At 48.3% G+C, this 20,183-nt stretch overlaps 1 protein-coding gene across 2 annotated transcripts in view; it reads right to left on the minus strand.

Moving 5' to 3' along the window:
• The window catches only part of ABR (ABR activator of RhoGEF and GTPase), a 188,960-nt gene extending 169,472 nt beyond the window's left edge, over positions 1-19,488 (minus strand). The window contains exon 1 of one of the 2 annotated variants that reach the window (XM_070393446.1): positions 18,176-19,488. In XM_070393446.1, the coding sequence (XP_070249547.1) occupies positions 18,176-19,232 (1,057 nt within the window). In that variant the 5' untranslated portion in view covers positions 19,233-19,488. The remainder of the gene's footprint in view (positions 1-18,175) is intronic. The other variant, XM_070393447.1, reaches the window with a different exon arrangement.
• Between the last annotated feature and the right edge of the window lie 695 nt (positions 19,489-20,183).

Here is a 20,183-nt window from a genome sequence, read left to right on the forward strand (position 1 = left end):
GAAACAGTTCATATAAATTGTATGTTTTGTGTATTTTACCACAACAGAATTTGGGGGGGGGGGGGGGTATAATACATATAGCCTCACCCTGTTTTCCATATTTGGTGGCAACTGGAATAAAATGTCTTTTCAATAAAACAAACTATAAAAGTGCACATTGAACACACACACACACACACACACACACACACACACCAGACACTGACCACCACCTCACATCAATTCCAACTCTGAGGTGCTAAGAATCCCTTTGATTTGTTAAAAATATAGTTTTAATAAATGTATGCATCTTTAAAATATGTATATGTAGAGAGATTCCAGGTTCTGCCCAGACCCACTGGGATTCCACTTCAGTGGGGCTAGGCACCAGGAATCTGTCTTTTTACAGTGTTCCCGCAGAGAATTCTGCCTGTCACAGTCAGTCCTTTATCTTGATTATTCCAAAAGTAGAAGAAGAATAGTTTAGCTATTTCCTCAATTGTCCTTTCAGGTTAATTGGCACATGCTTGTCAAGCAGGTGGGACACACAAAACACTATGGCAGATGCTAGGAAAACGGGGGGGGGGGGGGGGGGGGGGGGGGGGCGGATAATAATATTTATTGAGTCCTCAGTCCCCTCAGGCACTGTGCTGACTGCTGACCATGGATGACCTTGTTAAATCCTCACAGCATTCCAGGAGGTGGGTGCTATTCACACATCCATTTTATAGGTGAGAAAACCGAGTCACAGAGAAGGGAAATACGGTAACTTTTAAAAATCCTTATAGCTTGGAAATCGGGCTCCAGAGCCTGCACCCTTTAACCACCATAAGCCAGTTCCTGCCTTCAGGGAGCCTTTTGCTAAACAGCTAAAGGAGTGTGAAATTCCCCAGCAAATCCTGGAATGGAGCCACAAAGAATCAGCCAGAGTCAACCCACCAGCCGGAACAGGGTCCACTGAGTTTGTTCTAAAACAGGCCTGTCTTTAAGATGTGGCGCTCAACAAGCTGCAGCCCCAAACCAACGGAGACTGGTTCCACTTTTCCGTTTCTAAAACCTCCTGATTTTGTAATGTGCTTGGGCGGGGGTTGGGTCAAGCTGGGAAGTGGTCAGACATGACACTGAAGAGTTTGGGTTTTCCCTCCACACTCTGCCTGCCGAGAATTCACCTAAAGACTGTGATTTGGGGGACAGAGAACGCTGTCCATTTGGGACCAGAATAGCAAACTAAGAGGCACCAAGAGTAGGACGGTAACCCTATTTTAGGTGACTAAGCAAATACATTTAAAATATTTTTATTGATTGATTTTTAAAGAGAAAGAGAGGAAGTGAAAGGGAGAGGAAGAGAGAGAGAGAGGAAGCGGAGAGAGCGAGAGGAACATCGATTTGTTGTTTCACTTACTTATGCATTCATTGGTTGCTTCTTGTATGTGCCCTGACAGGAGAACGAACCCACAACCTTGGCATATGGGGACGACGCTCTAACCAACCGAGCTACCCGGCCACGGACAGCAGATGTTATTTAGCCTGAATGAAGGTCCAGAGGTTGAAGGTCATTCTCCTAACTCATAACAAGTCCTTGTGTGCTAGCTTTGAAGAGACTGTGTGCAAATTTCAACAAACACACGCTGTCATAACCCCACTGTGAGCTCACTTCTTCAAAGATGACGGGCTCTTTGTTCCAAAAACACAAACTGTATAAAAGGGCAGGGTAGGACATTCCCTATTTTGAAGAGATGTGAGATACTGCGTAGGACAGAGGTTCTCAACCTTGGCTGCACATTAGAATCACCTGGGAATCTTTTTTTTTTTTAAGGATTAAGATATTTTATTTTATTTTTATTATTTTTTTTATCTTTAATTTCTTTATTGGTTAAGGTATGACAAATGTGTCCTCATCCCCCCATTAACCCCCAACCTTCCCCCCCTCCACTCATGTTCTCATCCCCCTGTTGTCCATGTCCATTGGTTTGGCTTATATGCATGCATACAAGTCCTTTGGTTGATCTCTCCTCCTTACCCCCTCCCTCCCCTACTTTCCCTCTGGATATTGATAGTCTGATCGCTGTTTCTCTGTCTTTGGATCTGTCCCTGTTCATCAGTCTATGTTGTTCTCTATATTCCACAAATGAGTGAGATCATGTGATATTTATCTTTCTCTGACTGGCTAATTTCACTTGGCATAATGCTCTCCAGTTCCATCCACGCTGTTGCAAATGGTAGGAGTTCCTTCCTTTTTACAGCAGCATAGTATTCCATTGTGTAGATGTACCACAGTTTTTTCATCCATTCATCTGCTGATGGGCACACAGGCTGTTTCCAAATCTTAGCTATGGCGAATTGTGTTGCTATGAACATAGGGGTGCATATATCCTTTCTGGTTTCTTGGGATATATTCCTAGAAGTGGGATCACTGGGTCAAATGGGAGTTCCATTTTTAGTTTTTTGAGGAAACTCCATACTGTTCTTCACAGTGGCTGCACAAGTCTGCATTCCCACCAGCAGTGCAGAAGGGTTCCTTTTTCTCCGCATCCTCTCCAACACTTGTTGTTTGTTGATTTGTTGATGATAGCCTTTCTGGCAGGTGTGAGATGATACCGCATTGTTGTTTTGATTTGCATCTCTCGTATAATTCGTGACTTTGAGCATGTTTTCATGTGTCTTTCAGCTTTCTGTTATAGGGTGGGGCCACAACATTAGTAACAAAGAAACAGAATTTCCGGAGGATGAGGCCCAGAAATCAGGATTTTAAAAAGATTCCCAGATGATTCTAATGTGCAGCCAAGGTTGAGAACCACTGGTCTAGGACTTCTGCTTCCTCGCCACCCTCCTACTACTAAAGATTAGCTGTTTGAGGTTTCCTCCAACCTAAAAAATTATTTTTGTTTTCATCACTTTTTAGAATTTGTAGTACTAGTATATTTTATTGGTATATATATCTCCCATGAATAACTGTCTTAATAAGTTTAAATTACCTACCTTAACAAGGCTAAGTGCTAGATGTCTACAGCTAACCCAATTTAAAGGAGAAAAAAAAAGAGTAGAGATTTAAGATTTGAATCTAACAATTCTGATTGTAAATGGTCTTGTTACCTCAAATTTCACAGCTATTTCAATGTACATTTAACATAAGGGTTATGTTGTATTTCATCGACATAGGTAATTCAGATGAAATATATTGCCCAAATCTAATGTAGATACCCTAAATCAATGCTTTTATGGTATATACAAATTTGAAGGATAAAATCGAAAATAAAATGATTGTTTCTCTCCTTATCTCCCCAATAAACCGAACAAAAACAAGTCAGTCACCCTTGGAAACATTTCACAGGCTATTAAGAGGCAACAAGAAAATAGGTCCAGGAGGATGATGATTTGGGGCTCATTCAATGACTGTGATGGCAAACACGGCTGGGGTTCCTTCAAGGATTCCTGCCCAAGCCCCCTCCCCAGAGTAGGACTCTTGCTGGGGAGCAGATGCAGAGTGAGGGGCTACATTTGCCAGGACCCCCGAATCCAAGAGGGGACACGTGCCTTATCTTTGCCAATGGAATATGAAAGGAAGAAATGGGAATCACCTCTGAGCTAAGAGAGTTAAGATGCAAGTGTGTCTCATTCTCTTGCTCCCCTAGTGCTCTCTGAAAGCTGAGAACTTACCTAGAGGAGGGCAGATCCACAAGAGTGCAGGAGCCTGGGGTCTGAGTGACCAAGGGAAGCAAACCTGCCCATCAGGAACACTTACTTCATTGTTATGTGAACCCAAAGAAACTTAGCCTTTTAAGCCACGGACACCTTGCAGTTGGTTTGTTACAGTAGGTAGGACTACTCTAACTGTTACATTCCAAGGGGCTGGGATCGGAGGAGGGAGTGAACACTTCCTAGTGAGTTAAGAGGCACACTAGGAAAGAAATACATTTTTTTATTCTATGAAAAACATTTTAACACAGGGAACGTGATCTAAAATGCCTAAAACACTAGACAGGTAGTGTAATACTAGGAGCTATTAACAACGAAGCAGCACTTAATATGTGACAGGCACTATCCTAAGCACTTAACTCAACAGTTCTCACAAATTTGTGATGTAAACTATGTATCATCCCCATTTTACAGATGAAGAAACTGGGGCCCACAGGGGTTAAGTAATTTGCCTAAGGGCACACTGCTCGTAAGCGGCAGAGGCAGGCTGCAAGGCCAGGCAGCTCAGCTCCAGAGTCTTGCTCGGTTCACTACACACTATACACACACCTCTCACAATGCGAGCAGATAAAGGGGCCAGAGGAAGGCTGAAGCAGTTAGGGAATCGTGTCCGTCTGAAGGGGTCAGCGTTTTGGCCTGATGATTTCCACATGTATTGCATACTTCCCCATCTTTCCAGGAAAGCCAGAAATCAGATTTTACGCAAAATCTCCCCATTTTAAATTGTTTTCATTTCGTTTTAACCCTCAACAAAGCCCATCAGCAGACTGCATGTAGCCTGGGGGTGGCCACTTGCCACCTCGCTTTCAGAGCAGCTGCCTCTAAGAACCACACTGCCTTCTGCTTGTCCAAGGGCCCTGGGGAATTCTGGGTCTGGAAGCCAGAAGGACAGTCAACTCTGCAAACAACAGCTCCTTCAGGCCCGCTGATATGAATAATTAATTTCTGTTTTCTCGCTGCCAGCCCACAAAGGTTACCAACAAGCCTAGTATTCAGGAGGCAACCCTGTGCCCTTCTGAGACAAAGAAGACAGGCGTGGGGTATCCTGGGGGTGCTCAGGGAGTCCCACAGTGAGTCCAGCATGGCGGCCTGCGCTCAAAGGGCGCCTGGGGATGCCGGTGCGGGCCTGTGTGTGTGCTCCCTGCCTGGCTGCCTCGGTGGGGCCATCAGAGAGTCCGCAAGGCTCATTAGAGACATGACACTCTTTGGCTTTGCAGCTCTCAGCGGGAGAGGGCTCTGAATTCCTCAAGATGCTTTAAAATAAAACAAAAAGGCACAATTATGCGGCCGTACCAAGGCAAGGCAGCTGCATACAAAGCAAGGCTTTCTCCATAATAGGACCACAACCTCAGCGAGACAGTGCTGGGGGCCTCACCTTCCTCCCCAGCTGCAGCTGGGAGGCAGGGAGGCATTCGTAATTGGATGCTCCACTGCTCCGGCTCGTGGATTATTCAAACTGCAGGATTTCCTGAAGCCTCAGATTTCAATTAAGGAAAAGACCAGGCAACAAGATGTGTAAGATACCGCTTTTCACCGTTACAGTCTATCTCGGCGATAGACGTGGCCAAACCCGTAAAGACTGTGGTAATAATAAAACTAACCAATGCACACTGTTTACTGGGTGTTAGCTGCTAAGTGCTTTATACACGGAGTCATTTTATCTCCATATCAACTTAATTAGGTATTGTTATCATATTGTCACCCTCAGTCTACAGATATGGAAACGGAGGCACAAAACATGTAAGTTAGCTCAAGGTCACAGAGCAGTTAAGTGGCAGAGCTGGGATTCAAACCCAGGCAACGTGGTCCTAGCCAGCATGCTCTTGACCATCATACCAGTGACTGCGTTTACGCAGAGTTTACTGTATGCCAGCACTGTGCTACTCATTTTCCAAAAGATGATTCCATTTAATCTTTAAAAAAAAAGATATATATATATATATATATTTATTGATTTCAGAGAGGAAGGGAGAGGGAGAGACAGAAACATCAATGAGGAGAGAGAATCATGGATTGGCTGCCTCCTGCACACCCCCTACTGGGGATTGAGACCTCAACCCGGGCATGTGCCCTGACCGGAATGGAACCATGACCTCCTGGTTCATAGGTTGACACTCAACCACTGAGCAATATAGGCAGGCTCCATTTATTTTTTAAAAAACATATTTTCCTTGATTTTGAGAGAGAGAGAGAGAGGAAGGGAGAGGGAAAGGGAGAAACTTCAATGCCAGAGGGTAAACATCTATTAGCTGTCCCCCACAAACCCCTCAAATCGAACCAGCAACCTCCTGGTATATATGATGACAACTAACTAACTGAGCCACGTGGGTCAGGCTCCATGTAATCTTTACAACACCATCTCCATTGTACAGAAAAGACAATGGGTTAGTAGAAAGGTTAAGGACACAAAATAACAAGGGAACCTGGATCCAAGCCCAGGTTCCTCTGATTAAAAACCAAGCTTTTAATGGTTACTCAGTACAGAGTCCCAACTCATCTAACTTAACTTGTGTTCATAAAGTTAGGCCTGGAAACCCCTCCAGTCCACGCAGCTTCTCTTAGAGAGGAGGAGCTGCAGTCTGGAGAGCTTAAGAGTTAGTGATAAGATGGAATAGAGTAACTTTGGCCCCAGAAGTAACTGGGTTCCATTCCAGTTCTGTCCTTCATTAGCTGTGTGACTTGGGCAAGTGACTCAATGTTTCTAGACTTATTATTATAGAATGGGAATAATAGTACTTAGTCTCATGGGGCTGTGCTGATTAAAATATATACTTCTACTAAACACCGGGCATTACAAAACCATCTCATTTTAGTCAGGTATCCCCAAATGGCAAATGGATAGTTTCAAACTTTTGTTTATAAGTCTGTGGTTTTTTTTAATTGATTTGAAATAAGTAATGGTGTAAGTAGGTTAGAGGATGGGCCCCAAAATCTAATTAATAAAAAATTTGGAAAATTATATTGCATTTCTGGAACTTTTATGAGAGTCACATTCATCCCAAATGTGCAAAATCCCCCCCAGAAATCACATTTCTCAGAGATCTGGGCGATCAGACATTTACGCCTTTATGAATAAAGTCAATAGACTACTACATCCCGGGCAAATAGGTTTCTATGGTTGTTCTTTTAAAACTGATTTTAGAGAGACAGGGGGGGAGGGGAGAGAGACATCGATGTGAGAAACATTGATCAATTGCCTTCTGTACACACCTCAATGGGGGAGTGAACCTGAGACCCTCTGATGTATGGGATGACTCTCCAACCAACAAAGCCACCCCAGCCAGGGTGGCCGCCATGGTTTTTAATCCTGGTATCCTTCTCACATGTTAGTGATGTCATCATTTTGCACCTGGAACAATGGACCATGCTGTAATGCAGTGGTTCTCAACCTTCGGCCCTCTAAATACAGTTCCTCGTGTTGTGACCCAACCATAAAATTAGTTTCGTTGCTACTTCCTAATTGTAATGTTGCTACTGTTATGAATCGTCATGTAAATATCTGATAGGCAGGATGGTCTTCGGCGACCCCTGTGAAAGGGTCGTTCGACCGCCAAAGGGGTCGCGACCCACAGGTTGAGAACCGCTGCTGTAATGGCTTATCAAGTTCCTTTGCGCACACATCAAGATTGGTGATGTACATCTGGTTTCACTGAGGGCAGGGGTCTTATTTTTGGTTGCCATGGCTGGTTATGTAGCAGGATATGCCTATGCCACCAGCCCTCTTAAGGGTCTCAAACCTTGAGACTCAAACAGACTTCTTCGAGGGAAGATATTCCACATATGTCTTGGTAGTTTGCTATTAGAGAGAGAGCACTCCTACATGGCCTCAGAAAAGAAAGGTTACCAAAAGCCTATGCTGGACCTCTTTAGCGTCTGTTGATCTATTTATTTCTCACTGTGTTTGCTCTGTAGTCTCTGTAAAAAAAAACAAAAAACAAAAAAAAACTTGGCCATGAGTATGATCTGCTATTGAGTCACAAATCCTTCTAGCAAATCACTGAATGGAGCACTGGTGAAACAATTTAGCCATTCCTAACATTGCTTTTTACATTTTTGAGATCCAGCCTTTCATCTACACACACAAACAGCTACGGTTACCACTTGGCCTTCGTGAGAAGGGTACTTAGAAGTTTTGAGGAAAACACATTGATTTCTTAGGCTCAGGAGAGCCATTCTTCTGTATGAATATAAATCAGGGTTTTGTGTCAGTCAGGATAAACTAGACAATGCTGCAGTAACAAATAGTGCTGAACATTGCCGTGGCTTAAAATAACAGTGGTTTATTTCTCACTCTAGGACAGTGATGGCGAACCTTTTGAGCTCAGAGTGTCAGTATTTTGAAAAACCCTAACTTAACTCTGGTGCCCTGTCACATATAGAAATTTTTTTGATATTTGCAACCACAGTAAAACAAAGATTTATATTTTTGATATTTATTTTATATACTTAAATGCCATTTAACAAAGAAAAAAATCAACCAAAAAAATGAGTTCGCGTGTCATAGGTTCGCCATCACTGCTCTAGGAATACATGTCCATTGTGGGTTAATGAGGAGCCTGCTCTGCTCTGTTCTTCCCTCTCTCTAGGACCCAGGCTGACAGAGCAGTCACCAATGGGAACATTGTGCATCGCAATAGCAAAGGGGAACGAGAGCTCGGAAGGGTCTCAGATTAGCATTAAATGCTCTGGTCCAGGAGTGGCACACACCACTTCCATTCAAACTCACTGAATAGAACTAGGCAGATCGTCCGACCCAATTTCAAGGGAACCAGTAATGTCATCCTACCCACCATGTTCCCAGAAAGCAATGGGGGAACCAAAATATTTCGTTCACAGCCCTAATAACTAGCACAGGTCTCCATTAGCTGGGAGGTCCTCGCTGGTCAGGATTGACGTATCAGCCTTATTCTGCATTGCCCACCTTCAGGAAACAACACAGTCCCATCAGGAAGAGGGACAAATTCCCAACTGGTTGGCTGGCAGACATGGTAGCAAGCTGCCAGGGCACACATCAACGTGTGCTTGAGGCATGTGAAGTTTGGAAAAGGCTTCAGGAAGAAAGACCCACCCCAGCTCTAGAATATGTCTTTGCAATGGGCCCTGCTGGTCCAAAAACAGAGGAGAAGGGGGAGGAAGAAATGAAGATAAAGGCAAAGAAGAGAAAGAGAAGGAGGGGAAAAAAGGTCTTTAAATGCTTAGAAACCCCAACAGTCTGCCCAGGTATTCTAATCCCATAAAATTCTTACTTGGGAATGTACAATAATTATTTTATTTGTTCGGTCAATACAATATGCCAGCCCTGTGCTGGGGGCAGGGATGCTACCGTTAAAAGAAGTGGTTTCCTTCCAGCACACACACATTTTAAGGCAGCGGTTCTCAACCTGTGGGTCGCGACCCCTTTGGCGGTCGAACGACCCTTTCACAGGGGTCGCCGAAGACCATCCTGCATATCAGATATTTAAAATACATTATGATTCATGACAGTAGCAACATGACAGTTATGAAGTAGCAACGAAAATAATTTTATGGTTGGGTCACAACATGAGGAACTGTATTTGGAGGGCCAGAAGGTTGAGAACCACTGCTTTATGGGCTTAGAATCCAGTGTGGGCATGAAGAAGCCAACCATTTTAAACCGTTTTCTAACTGCTGAAACGAGTGAATGTACAAAGTTCAGAGAAGGGTTGTGGGGCTGGTTTTCCAAAAGCCACTCACAATGCCCTTCGCCCTTAACAATCTTTACACCAGAGGCTGAAGAGCTGCATTTTCTGATTCGCAGGCCCTCAGGCCAGCTAGTGGCCATGTGTTCCCGTGCAGGCCAATAGCATGAAAATAGCAGTTGCTAGGCCGGGCTTAGAAGGAAAGCTTTTTAAAGGGACAGATAACCAGTATGATTACTGCAGTCTAACCTTACGGAGATTTAGGAGCTAACAATCACTTTGTCTTTGGGAAGATAACTGGGGGCTAGAGGAGAAGGGTTAGAGGCAGAACAAGTGGTTTTTGCAGTGGTTTAGATGAGAGGCAATGGAATGAATGTCTCAGTATTCATGAACATGGATGGAGCATTTTCTATGTCCCAGACACTATGACATTCTGGGGCTACAAAGACAAAAAGACACAGGTCAGTACAAGGGCCCCTCTCACCATGCCAACCATCAGCCCACGGCAGAAATGAGGGGTGTTCGTGGAACCTCAAGTTTGGGGTGTTCTGCCCCATGCCCCACGTCCAGAAAACACAAACAGGGTAAAATGGGGGCAGTGGAATCAAGGCGATTCCCATCTGCAGTTCAAATGGGCACCAGGACCGCCCAGGCGAAGTGGGTGGACGAAGTGGGTGGTCCTTTTCCGTACCGATCTCACCCAAACAAGCCTTGATGTCGCCCAGATCCGGTCTCATTATGTTAAATCACTGCATGTGGCAAATTAGAAAAGGAAATGGCACGCTGTAGGAAAAGCCTAGGTTCAAAAACAGCACCCCCCCTACCCCCCCCAACCCCCCCTCTCCCCGCCACTGCCCCGGATGAAAATGGTCTGGAATTAGAGAGTGGTGATGGTCGCGCAAACTTTGTGAATATAGTGAATATACTAAAAACCATGAGCACACCCTTAAAAAGGGTGAACCTTATAAAATGTCAATTATCGCTCAAGAAAATGAACTAATTAATTGTTTCAATAGGAGGGGAAAAAATAACCCGGCTACTTAGCTGTAAGCAAACTTGGGCTTGTTAGTTAGCTGGTCAGAGCCTTAGTCTCCTCCTTTGCAAAATAAGAATGTTAGTGCTTTACAGTTAGAACAGTAGACCGTTCTGAATAGTAAACCTGACAGTGTAGGTGAAACACTTAACATAGCACCTTGCAGGTAGTAGAAGCTAAATATGTCCTAGTTCCTTTCCTCCTACGTGCCAATAAAAATTTTAAAACAATCATTTGCTTATTAGCAGCTTCAAGATGCGGCACAAGCTCTAGGCAGCCTCCCGTCAGACAGCCTTGTCCCGGGCACATTAAAGCCAGGATCGGACGGAAGACAGCGACGCGGAGGACAGCGACGCGGATGCAGGTGACGCTCGCTGCGGAAAGACTGCAGATCCCTCTGCAGCTGTGCAGGGCAGAAATAACAAGAGAGTCACGTGGTGTGAATACAGCCACGGAGACAGCCGTGGTAAAGAAAGGCAGGTGGGCACAGGGATTTCTGCTTATAGTTCCAGTTTGGTATATAAACAGAGTCCAGTTGCCAAAACAGCCAAATCTTCCCCCAACACCTGGACAAGTCCATGCGGCTACAAGGCAGCCCCGATGCTCAGAGATGCCCCTTGCCCCAGTCTCCCTGCTGTGCTTCCTCAAAACCGGAATCGACCAGAAAGAAACCTTACACAGCCGGGATCGTCTACCACGGGTTCCAAGCCAGGGAATTCCCATTTTCCATGCGCTGCTCACTGTGACCACTCCAAAATCAACCAGGACTTAGGAAGTGCCTACTCTGTGCCCAGCTCTGTGAAAGATACTGTTGTCAGGGAGACAAAGAAGCACAAGCCATGTGCCTCGCCCTCGAGGAGGCCAGCTAACCTCTTAGTTTGAGAGCAACTCTTCACAGAGCATAAATAAAAGGCGTCGTGCCTTGCACAGAGCAGCGGTTCAGTCATCGTTTGTTCATTGGGTCAATGAACTAATAGATGGCACAATAATAAAACAATTGTGCAAGCGTGAGGCTCACTCCAAGAACCACAAGATGGGTTGGAGTAGTTGGAAAAGGCTAGTGCCAGAGGCTGCTAGTTGCCTCCTCAATATCCATCTTCCATTTTTCCTTGTAAAGGAGTCCCTATTTTCTAGGAGGTGGCCATATGCCCAGATAAAACACTACGTTTCCCAGGCTCCCCGGGAGCTAGAGGTGGCTAATGAAATCTGAACAGAAATTGTTAAGAGAGACTTCCAGGAAACTGCCTAAAAGACAGACGGAAAGCTGCCACTCACTCCCTCTCTTCTAATTCTTGTCTGAGACAGGAATGCGATGACTGGATTTCCAGCAGCTGTTTCGGGACCGCGAGGAGAACTTGAGACAGAAAGCAAAAGAAGCCTGAATTCCTGATGACCGTGTGGTCATCACAGCCCTCCTGCACTGCTTACTTCTGGAATTCTTTATATGAGGGATACATGAACCTCTGTCCTGCTTAAGCCACTTTTTTGTGTGTTTTGTCTTATACAGCAAACCCATATCTTCACCAATACAAGGTTCCATAAAAAAGCCGGGCCTTGCGCTGGCCGGCTGCTCAGTGGTTGGAGCGTGAGCCCGCAGAAGGGTTTGGGGTTCAATTCCGGTCAAGCCCATGTGCCTCGGATGCAGGCTGGGGGAGGCAACCAATCGATGTGTCTCTCGCACACCGATGTTTTTCTCTCTCTGTCTCTATCCCTCCTTTCCACTTTCTATAAAAATCAATGGGGGAAAAAAACAAAACAAAAATTTTAAAAGCTAGGCCTCAAAGGAAAGGTTGGCTTTGCAACTGGGCAAATGGAGGTGGGAGGGCATCTCAAATGCCAAAAAGAGCACGGGAAAAGGCTCTGGCAGGAATGAGCACTGGCTGGAAGCAAGTGGGGAGGACGTAGGAAATAAGAAGCCAGATAATGGTTTTGTAGAGACAGGGCTTAACTGGGAGACAGGGCTTGACTGGGGAAGGACCAGAGACCACAAAAGAGCAAAACACCTCTGGAGCCCTAGCCGGTTTGGCTCAGTGGGTAGAGCGTCGGCCTGCAGACCGAAAGATCCCGAGTTTGATTCTGGTCAAGCGCACATGCCCAGGTTGCGGGCTCAATCCCCAGAAGGGAGTCGTGCAGGAGGCAGCCAATCAATGATTCTCTCTCATCATTGATGTTTCTCTCTCTCCCTCTCCCTTCCTCTATATCAATAAAAATATATTAAACAACAACAACAAACAGCTCTGGGCCTGGGGAAGGTAAGAAAGGAGAGAAAGAGATAAGACGAAAAGGCTTGGGGAACTTCATTACATGAAGATAGTATGTGAATATGAGCTGTGTCGTGGTTCAGCCAAACGGAAAGTTCCTGTACTTGGAACAGTCACAGTAACACCACCTAAGACTTATTAAACACGTAGGTGCCCGCCCCTGTGCTATGTCACTTTACACACATTATCTCACTGAAGCTTCCCAAGTCTATGACATACATCAAGCATGTCAAACTCAAAGGCTAACACGGGCCAAATAAACAAGGCATGCGGCCTGTGGGGCCGCGAGTTTGACATGCTTGACAAACATTATCACCCCTACTCAGCAGATACGAAACCTGGGGCCTAGAGAAAGCCAGTAACTTGTCCAATGTAAGCCTCACAACCCTGCAAGCTGGGAAACATCAAGCCCAATTTTCAGATGCAGAGAGTGTCTGTACCATTATTCCAAAGCTGGGAAAATGCATGACGATACTGACTTTAACACATAAAGATCCAGTGTCAAAGACAGAGTCAATGGCTTTATGAATAGTCCCTTAAGAAGAAACGTTTTCAAGGCTTGGTGGTAGAGGAGGAAGAACTTGCTAAGCCCACCCACATCCTCTGACTGACTACAGTGTTCATGAGACGTAGATGGTGCTAAGGTGGTGGGGGCGAGGGGAGGACAGAGGCCAGCACTGAAGAACTAAGCAAACAGTGACGCAATATCAACTCGGGTTATAAATGAATCACAGCCAGCCACCAGCACATGTCTCAAAGAGTTCTTTAACGTCTTCCCCACAACAGGGAATGGGAAAAAAATTACTCTATCACAGCTAAGGCGGAAAATTCAATACTTTTGAGTTAAGTTATTCAAACACATCCACTGAACACAAGGGATTTTTTTTTTTTTTTTGGAGCAAAAATCGCATTAGTCACTAACAGGAAGGGGGAAAAAAAACCCCACCAGGTTACAAATGAACTAGGTAACATGAGTACCTCGCAGGAAATGCATTTCCCATAAAGATTAAAAATAAGAAGTCTTCATTGGCAGATTGGCAGAATCTGATAGCAGGGCTTCCCACATTGAGAAATCTAGAATTCTACAGCTGGTCAGGACAGCATTACTTGCTGAGAGTTAAAAGTGCCAATTGGCCTGGCTGGTGTGGCTCAGTGGTTGAGAGTTGACCTATGAACCAGGAGGTCATGGTTCCATTCTGGGTCAGGGCACATGCCCAGGTTTCCAGCTCAATCCCCAGTGTGGGGTATGTAGGAGGCAGCCTATCAGAGATTCTCTCTCATCACTGATGTTTCTATCTCTCCATATATTGAGGGAAAATAAAAAAGACATTCTAACTACTTTAAAAACTGATTTGGCTGTTATGTGTAGGAAAAAAACCCCAAATGTGTCTTGATACAAGGATCTGCCCCTCATCTAAGAGAAAGCAGCCCTCTTCCAGGGTGGGGAGCTCCTCTGTCACTGGGCCATTTTTCTTTCTTTCTTTCTTTCTTCCTTCCTTCCTCCCTCCCTCCCTCCTCCCTCCCTCCCTCCCTCCCTCCCTTCCTTCCTTCCTTCCTTCCTTCCTTCCTTCCTTCCTTCCTTCCTTCCTTCCTTCCTCCCTTCCCTTCCCTTCCCTTCCCTTCCCTTTCTTTCTCCTCCCTTCCTCCCTCCCTCCCTCCCTCCCTCCCTCCCTCCCTTCCTTCCTTCTTTCCTTCCTTCCTGCTGGGCCTTTAAGATGTCTCATGTAATCCTTCTCCTTGAGACCCTGAGAGGAAGGCAGAGTTTGAACTGCCCAATAAACCTGACCTTCAGTTAAGGATCTCTGAGTACAGGAAATGGGCCTGATTGCTGGTGGAGAGGGAGAAACAACATGAGGGCCAACCCAGCAAGAGACTCATGAGCTAAGATGACCACTGTGCTCTGGGTCCTGCCCTACTGCCTGGAAAGTACTAGAAAGAGCCAGACGGAGCCTTGCTAGGAAAAACACATGCATCACAGAAAGCACCTGTGATTCAGGATGATCTGGAAGTGGGAGCCCTGACTCAAGGAAAACAACCTGTGGCCATGGTTAGCGAACACTGGGTAAATCTGCTATGCGCCAGGGTCTGTTCCAAGCCCTTTAGAAATAACATTCCATCTATTCCTCATATCAACAGCATGACCTAAGCAGTGTTTGTCAGCCTCACTCATTTTATAGAGGAAACTGAGACACAGAAAATTCAAACAACTTCTCCCAAGGTTATACAAGCAATCTAGCTTCAGAGCCCATGGTCTTTATCAGCATTTTCAAAGCTTTCTGTCCAACCCACACCAAGAAATAATTCTACATCAGGAACCAGTATCTATGCATACAATTATACATTACTGAAAAATTTTAAAATATTTGTTTTGTTTTAAATATATATATATATTTTTTTTTTTTTTTTTTTTTTAAAATATATTTTATTGACCCTTCACAGAGAAGAAGGGAGAGAGATAGAGAGAGTTAGAAACATCGATGAGAGAGAAACATCGATCAGCTGCCTCTTGCACATCCCCCACCGGGGATGTGCCCGCAACCCAGGTACATGCCCTTGACCGGAATTGAACCCGGGACCTCTCAGTCCGCAGGCCGACGCTCTATCCACTGAGCCAAACCGGTTTCGGCTTAAATATATATTTTTATTAATTTCAGAGAGGAAGGAAGAGGGAGAGAGAGAGAGACAGACAGAAACATCAATGATGAAAGAGAATCATTGATTGGCTGCCTCCTGCACAGCCCCTACCAGGGATGGAGCCTGCAACCCAGAATTGAACTCGTGACCTCCTGGTTCATAGGACAACGCTCAACCACTGAGCGACAGCAGCTGGGCAAAACAAAGTTTTTAAAACAGAATAATACTCACCATTACCATGTGCAATACACTCTGATGCTTTCTTTTCTATTTCATCTCATTTAAAATATAGAGGGTGTCCCCCTAAAATGTATTCACACACTTTGAATAATTATGAAGCCAGTGTTTATTAAAATACATTTCATTTTCAACATTGAGCTATCAGCTCTTAAAGTGTGTACGCATTTTTGGGGCATACCCTGCATAGATCATTCAACAAGTATGTATGGAACATCTAATATGTGTTAGATGCTGTTTTAGGCTGTGGGGCCATGTCAGTGAAAGAAAGAGACAAAAATCCTTGCCCTCTTGGAGCTTGCGTTTTACCGGAGAGAAAGATGAATAAGATCCACATACAAAATTGTTGCATCCCAGGTGGTAAGTGGGTGAGCGCAATGGAGAAAAAATGAAGCAGCGACGGCCCAGGGTGGCCAAGGCGGCCTGGCAATGCTTTCACTCCTCACCACAGGCTTTCAGTGGGCTGTCACCCACAGTGTGAAAACCCCTGCCGTTAATCCCTCCGCTCTGGTGCCTCTCTGTATGCCTGAAGTCTCTTTCTCCTTGACTGTGTGCCAATATGCAACATGTATGTGACTGTGTGCACATGTGTACACATGTACAGAAGTGTGTGGATGTGTGTACATGCATGTATGCATGTGCATGTCCACCCCCATTCACTTCCTCCCTGGGGAGGCTTTGGAGGCAGGAGGCAGCACCCTCCCATGCAGTGAGTGGTGCAGGGGTTCCCTGCAGAACTTGCCCTGAAGAGATGTCTGAACGATAGCCCAGGCACCGCGAGCCAAAGCCAGGCGTGCCAGACATGTGTCCTGGCTGGAGTCTTCAGTCCACAGGAAGCAGAATCTTTTTTTTTTTTTTTTTAATCACTGATCCACCCAAAGGGGGCACCTTTGGTAGTGGAAGTGCTCTCTGGGCTAGAGTGCCCTTAAGAAGAGAGGAGACAGTTCGAAGAAATAAAAGTCACTCCCTGGAGAAAATCCAGTGCATTGGGCACCCACGGCAGGGTGATTGATGTGGGTCTGAGGGGAGATGGGATTGGAGCCAGCTCTGAAGCAGCGCTGGGCCGCTTGGGTAGCCTCCACTGAGGGCATTTGAAACTTGGCACTGGCGTGCAATCTTCAGACTCTTCGTTTAAGTTAAAGGGGCACATAAAAAAAACCGTACTAGCATGGGCGGCAAAAGCATGATCTATGGGAAGAGCAGCCAATCTCTGCTAATGAATAAGTGTAATTGATCACAACAGATGACTTGATGGGCCTTCCAAATGTGCTTTTAGCAAAGTAGACAGTTTTTCATTCAAATGCAAACTTACCCAGATAAAATCTAATAATGGAAAGTTTGGAACAATCCCAGCATCAGTAATTTTTTTTTTTTCTTCTTCCTTCACTTAGCAGGAAGGCATGTGAAGTTCCTGGTCTCAGCCTGAGCTAGACAGACACCAATTCATTCTTTCCCTGTAGTCGAGGAGACCCTGACCGCCCCAGGGGACAGCAAAGGAGCAGTCACAGGCCACCCCGCATCCCTGTCCTTTCCTCCTCCCTGACCTGTGGCTGCAGACATTTATTCAAGAAATATTTATTGAGCACTTACTCTGTGCAAGACACCATGCTGACGACCATCACAAGGGGATGCAAACTAAGACCAGGTCCTGTCCTCAGAAGAGAGGGCAGATGTGAGGGGAAACCACGAGTGACAGGAGGTCCAAGTGGAGGCACCAGCTCAGTTTCCTCCTTTATCATGTGAAGACACTGCCCTAGACATGATCTCTGGGCACGGGGCCAGCTTGAAGACTCTATGATTCTACCAGGGATGGGCAAACTTTTTGACTCGAGGGCCACAATGGGTTCTTAAACTGGACCGGAGGGCCGGAACAAAAGCATGGATGGAGTGTATGTGTGAACTAATATAAATTCAAAGTAAACATCATTACATAAAAGGGTACGGTCTTTTTTTTTTTTTAGTTTTATTCATTTCAAACGGGCCGTAGTTTGCCCACGGCTGTTAAGCCCTTCCCTTCTCCCTCGGGCTCCTAGCTCCTAGGAAGCTGACAGACCAAGTGCAGCCTTCTAGGAAAGGGGCCAGTAGCAAAGGCAGGGAGGGGCCAGTGAGGACTATGTACCTTTCACCAAGTGATAACCTGTTTCAATTTGAAAGGAACACAGATACAGGCTGGGGGAGATGGGAGATAAATTCAGAAAATTAAGTGGAAGATTGCGACCTCCACATCAAGGAATCTGGGGGACATGGCAGCCACCAGTTAGCTCAGAGCAGGATCCTATCCGTGTGGTGCACAGGAATCTGGCCGACCTGTGGAGGGTGAGTTGGAAGGGGTGAGAGTGGATGATGTTGCAATAGACAGAGCAGAAAGGCTGAGAGGCCTAAGTGCAAGATTCCTCCATGGCCGGGCCAAGCACACATTCCATCACCCCTGCCATCGTCATAATGTTTATTTTTATGAACTCACCCAAGCCCAAATCACTCTGCACTAGGTGTCTGCTTTTTTTTTTTAAGTTCCACAAGTGGCTTCAAGGTAAACAGGTAAATCTTATCTCCCTTCTTCCCAGGCGCCCGAGGTTAAACAGGACCAACAACAAAGTGTGCCTGGGATGGGGTGACCAGCAGCCCCCCGCCCAGGGGGTGCACGAAATAGGGGATCTTGGGAGGGGTGCGCCTACCTGCAGAGGAGCCGTCTTCGTGGTCTGAGCTGTTGTGGCTGCAGTCACTGCCCCTCTCTGGCGAGCTGTGGCTGGGCGAGTCCCGCTCGGGCACCCACAGTAAGCCCTTGCGCCGCCGCCACCGGGGGAGGTGATCGCGGGCCCCGCGCCGGGGGCCCTCCTCCGTAGCGATGGGCGATCGCCTGCCGTCCTTGGCCTCGGACTCCAGCTGCTCCAGGTCGCGGCTCCTGCGGTGTAGCCGCCGGCCCCCGGGGATCAGATGCATCCAGCGATGAGGGCTGCTCGCCCGTGCCGCCTTTTCGGCCTCACCGCGGGTCCCGAACCGACAAGGGGCCACAAGCAAGTGGCCTAGGACGAATTTCTCGTTCAAATCCACCATCTCGAAGTCGTGGTCACTGCTGTCGCCCCCATCATCCGCGCCCGGGGCGTCCGGCTCGCCCTCCTCGGAGCCCCCCCTCGCCCGGGTCCCAGAGGCCGGCTCCTCGCCCGGGGCCCCGGGAACCGTGCCATCGTGGCCCAGGGGCGCGCAGTCCTCCCGCGGCTTGAAGAGGAGGCGAGGCTGCAGCAGCTGGTGGTGGATGGCGGCAGTCAAGCTGCGCACCGTGGCCCCGGGCCCCGCCGCCACGGGCCATGCGGGAAGCTCCAAGCACACGCACGGAGTCTCGGCCTTGGCGGCCACCTCCGGATCGGGGCGCGCGGGTCCCGGGAGTTCGCCGCCGCCGCCGCCGCCGCCCGCTGCGCTCTCCTCCTCCCGCAGAGGCAGCGCCCGCTCCGGCTCGGCCGCCGCCGGCTCCTCCGCCGCTGCTGCCCCGCCGCCGCCGTCTGCGCCCTCCCGGCGCCCGCAGCCCGGGTCCCGCTGCTCCCCGGCCAGCACCGACTGCAGGTAGGACACTTTAAACTTCTCCTCGGCCGACACCTGTTGCAGCCGCTTCAGGTTGAGTTTGCAGCGCTCCAGCTCCTGCTCCACGTCCAGCACCGAGTCCAGCCGCATGACGGGCGCCGCCTGCCCGGGGAACTCGGCCTGCCAGTGGCGCTCGAAGTCCTCGGGGTCCCACATACCGGGCGCCCCCGCGGGCCTCGGAGCTCGGCTCCTCCGCGCAGCGGCCGGGGTCGCGCCCGGCTCTCCGGAAGCCCGCGCTGGCGCAGTCGCCTGCCCTGCGCTTCAGCCCCAGCAGAGAATAAGAGAAAAAATAAAGTTTTTCCCCTTCCGCCCTCGTGCCGGTTTTTTTTTTCCCCCTTCTTCTGGTTTTCGCCTCCCTGACGTCAGCATCTACCCGAGGCGGAGGCGGGCGTCCGGGGGCGCTAGGCCCGCCCGCCCGGGCAGGACGCGCGGAGCCGCGGTCTGCAGCCCCAGCCACGGGGCGGGCGCCCTGCGGGCTCGGGCGCCGGGAGAGCCGGGCGGGGGCGGGGCCTCGGGGGCGCGGGGCCGGGCCTGCAGGCGCCTGGGAGCTGCGCCGGCCGCCCGGAGGCTGGGGGAGGGCCGCGGCGGGCGTGCCTGCGGTGCTGGACGCCCCACCTCCCCCCAAGGCGCCCGCGACCCCCGGGGCCGCCGCCCCCCGTCAGGCTCTGCGCCTCTCTGACCCGGCGGGCTGCGCAGTCCCGCCGCCGCGCGGGCTCCCTGCACCCGAGCGCGGGACCGCGCGGCGCGGGGAGGCGGGGGTCCCCGTGAGGGAGCGCGTGGGGGCGCCTGGGCCGCAGCCTCCCCTTCGCCACCCCACTCTCCGCTGCCTGGTCGCCTAGGGTCGGGGCGGCTCCTGGACCCGGGAGGGAAGGTGGGGGGAAGGCGGTGTGGCGCGGCAGGTGTCGCAGGGAGGGGTCTCCTGACTGCGGAGTTGTCCTGCGCGGGGATTTATTGAGCGCCTTGAACTAACTTGATTAAAATCACGGAGCTGTCTAATCCCAATCGGGGGTAAAACTTCGGTGTGCTGTTGTGTGTGTAAAGTCATTTTAAAGCGTTCTTTCCACGGCTCACTAGAGCTTTGCGGGGCAGAGATAGGCCAGGGTGACA

The sequence above is a fragment of the Myotis yumanensis genome, unplaced genomic scaffold (assembly GCF_028538775.1).
Source record: "Myotis yumanensis isolate MYYU_CA2020_CCGP unplaced genomic scaffold, mMyoYum1.0.hap1 SCAF_16, whole genome shotgun sequence".
In the NCBI taxonomy this organism is placed as follows: Eukaryota; Metazoa; Chordata; class Mammalia; order Chiroptera; family Vespertilionidae; genus Myotis; species Myotis yumanensis.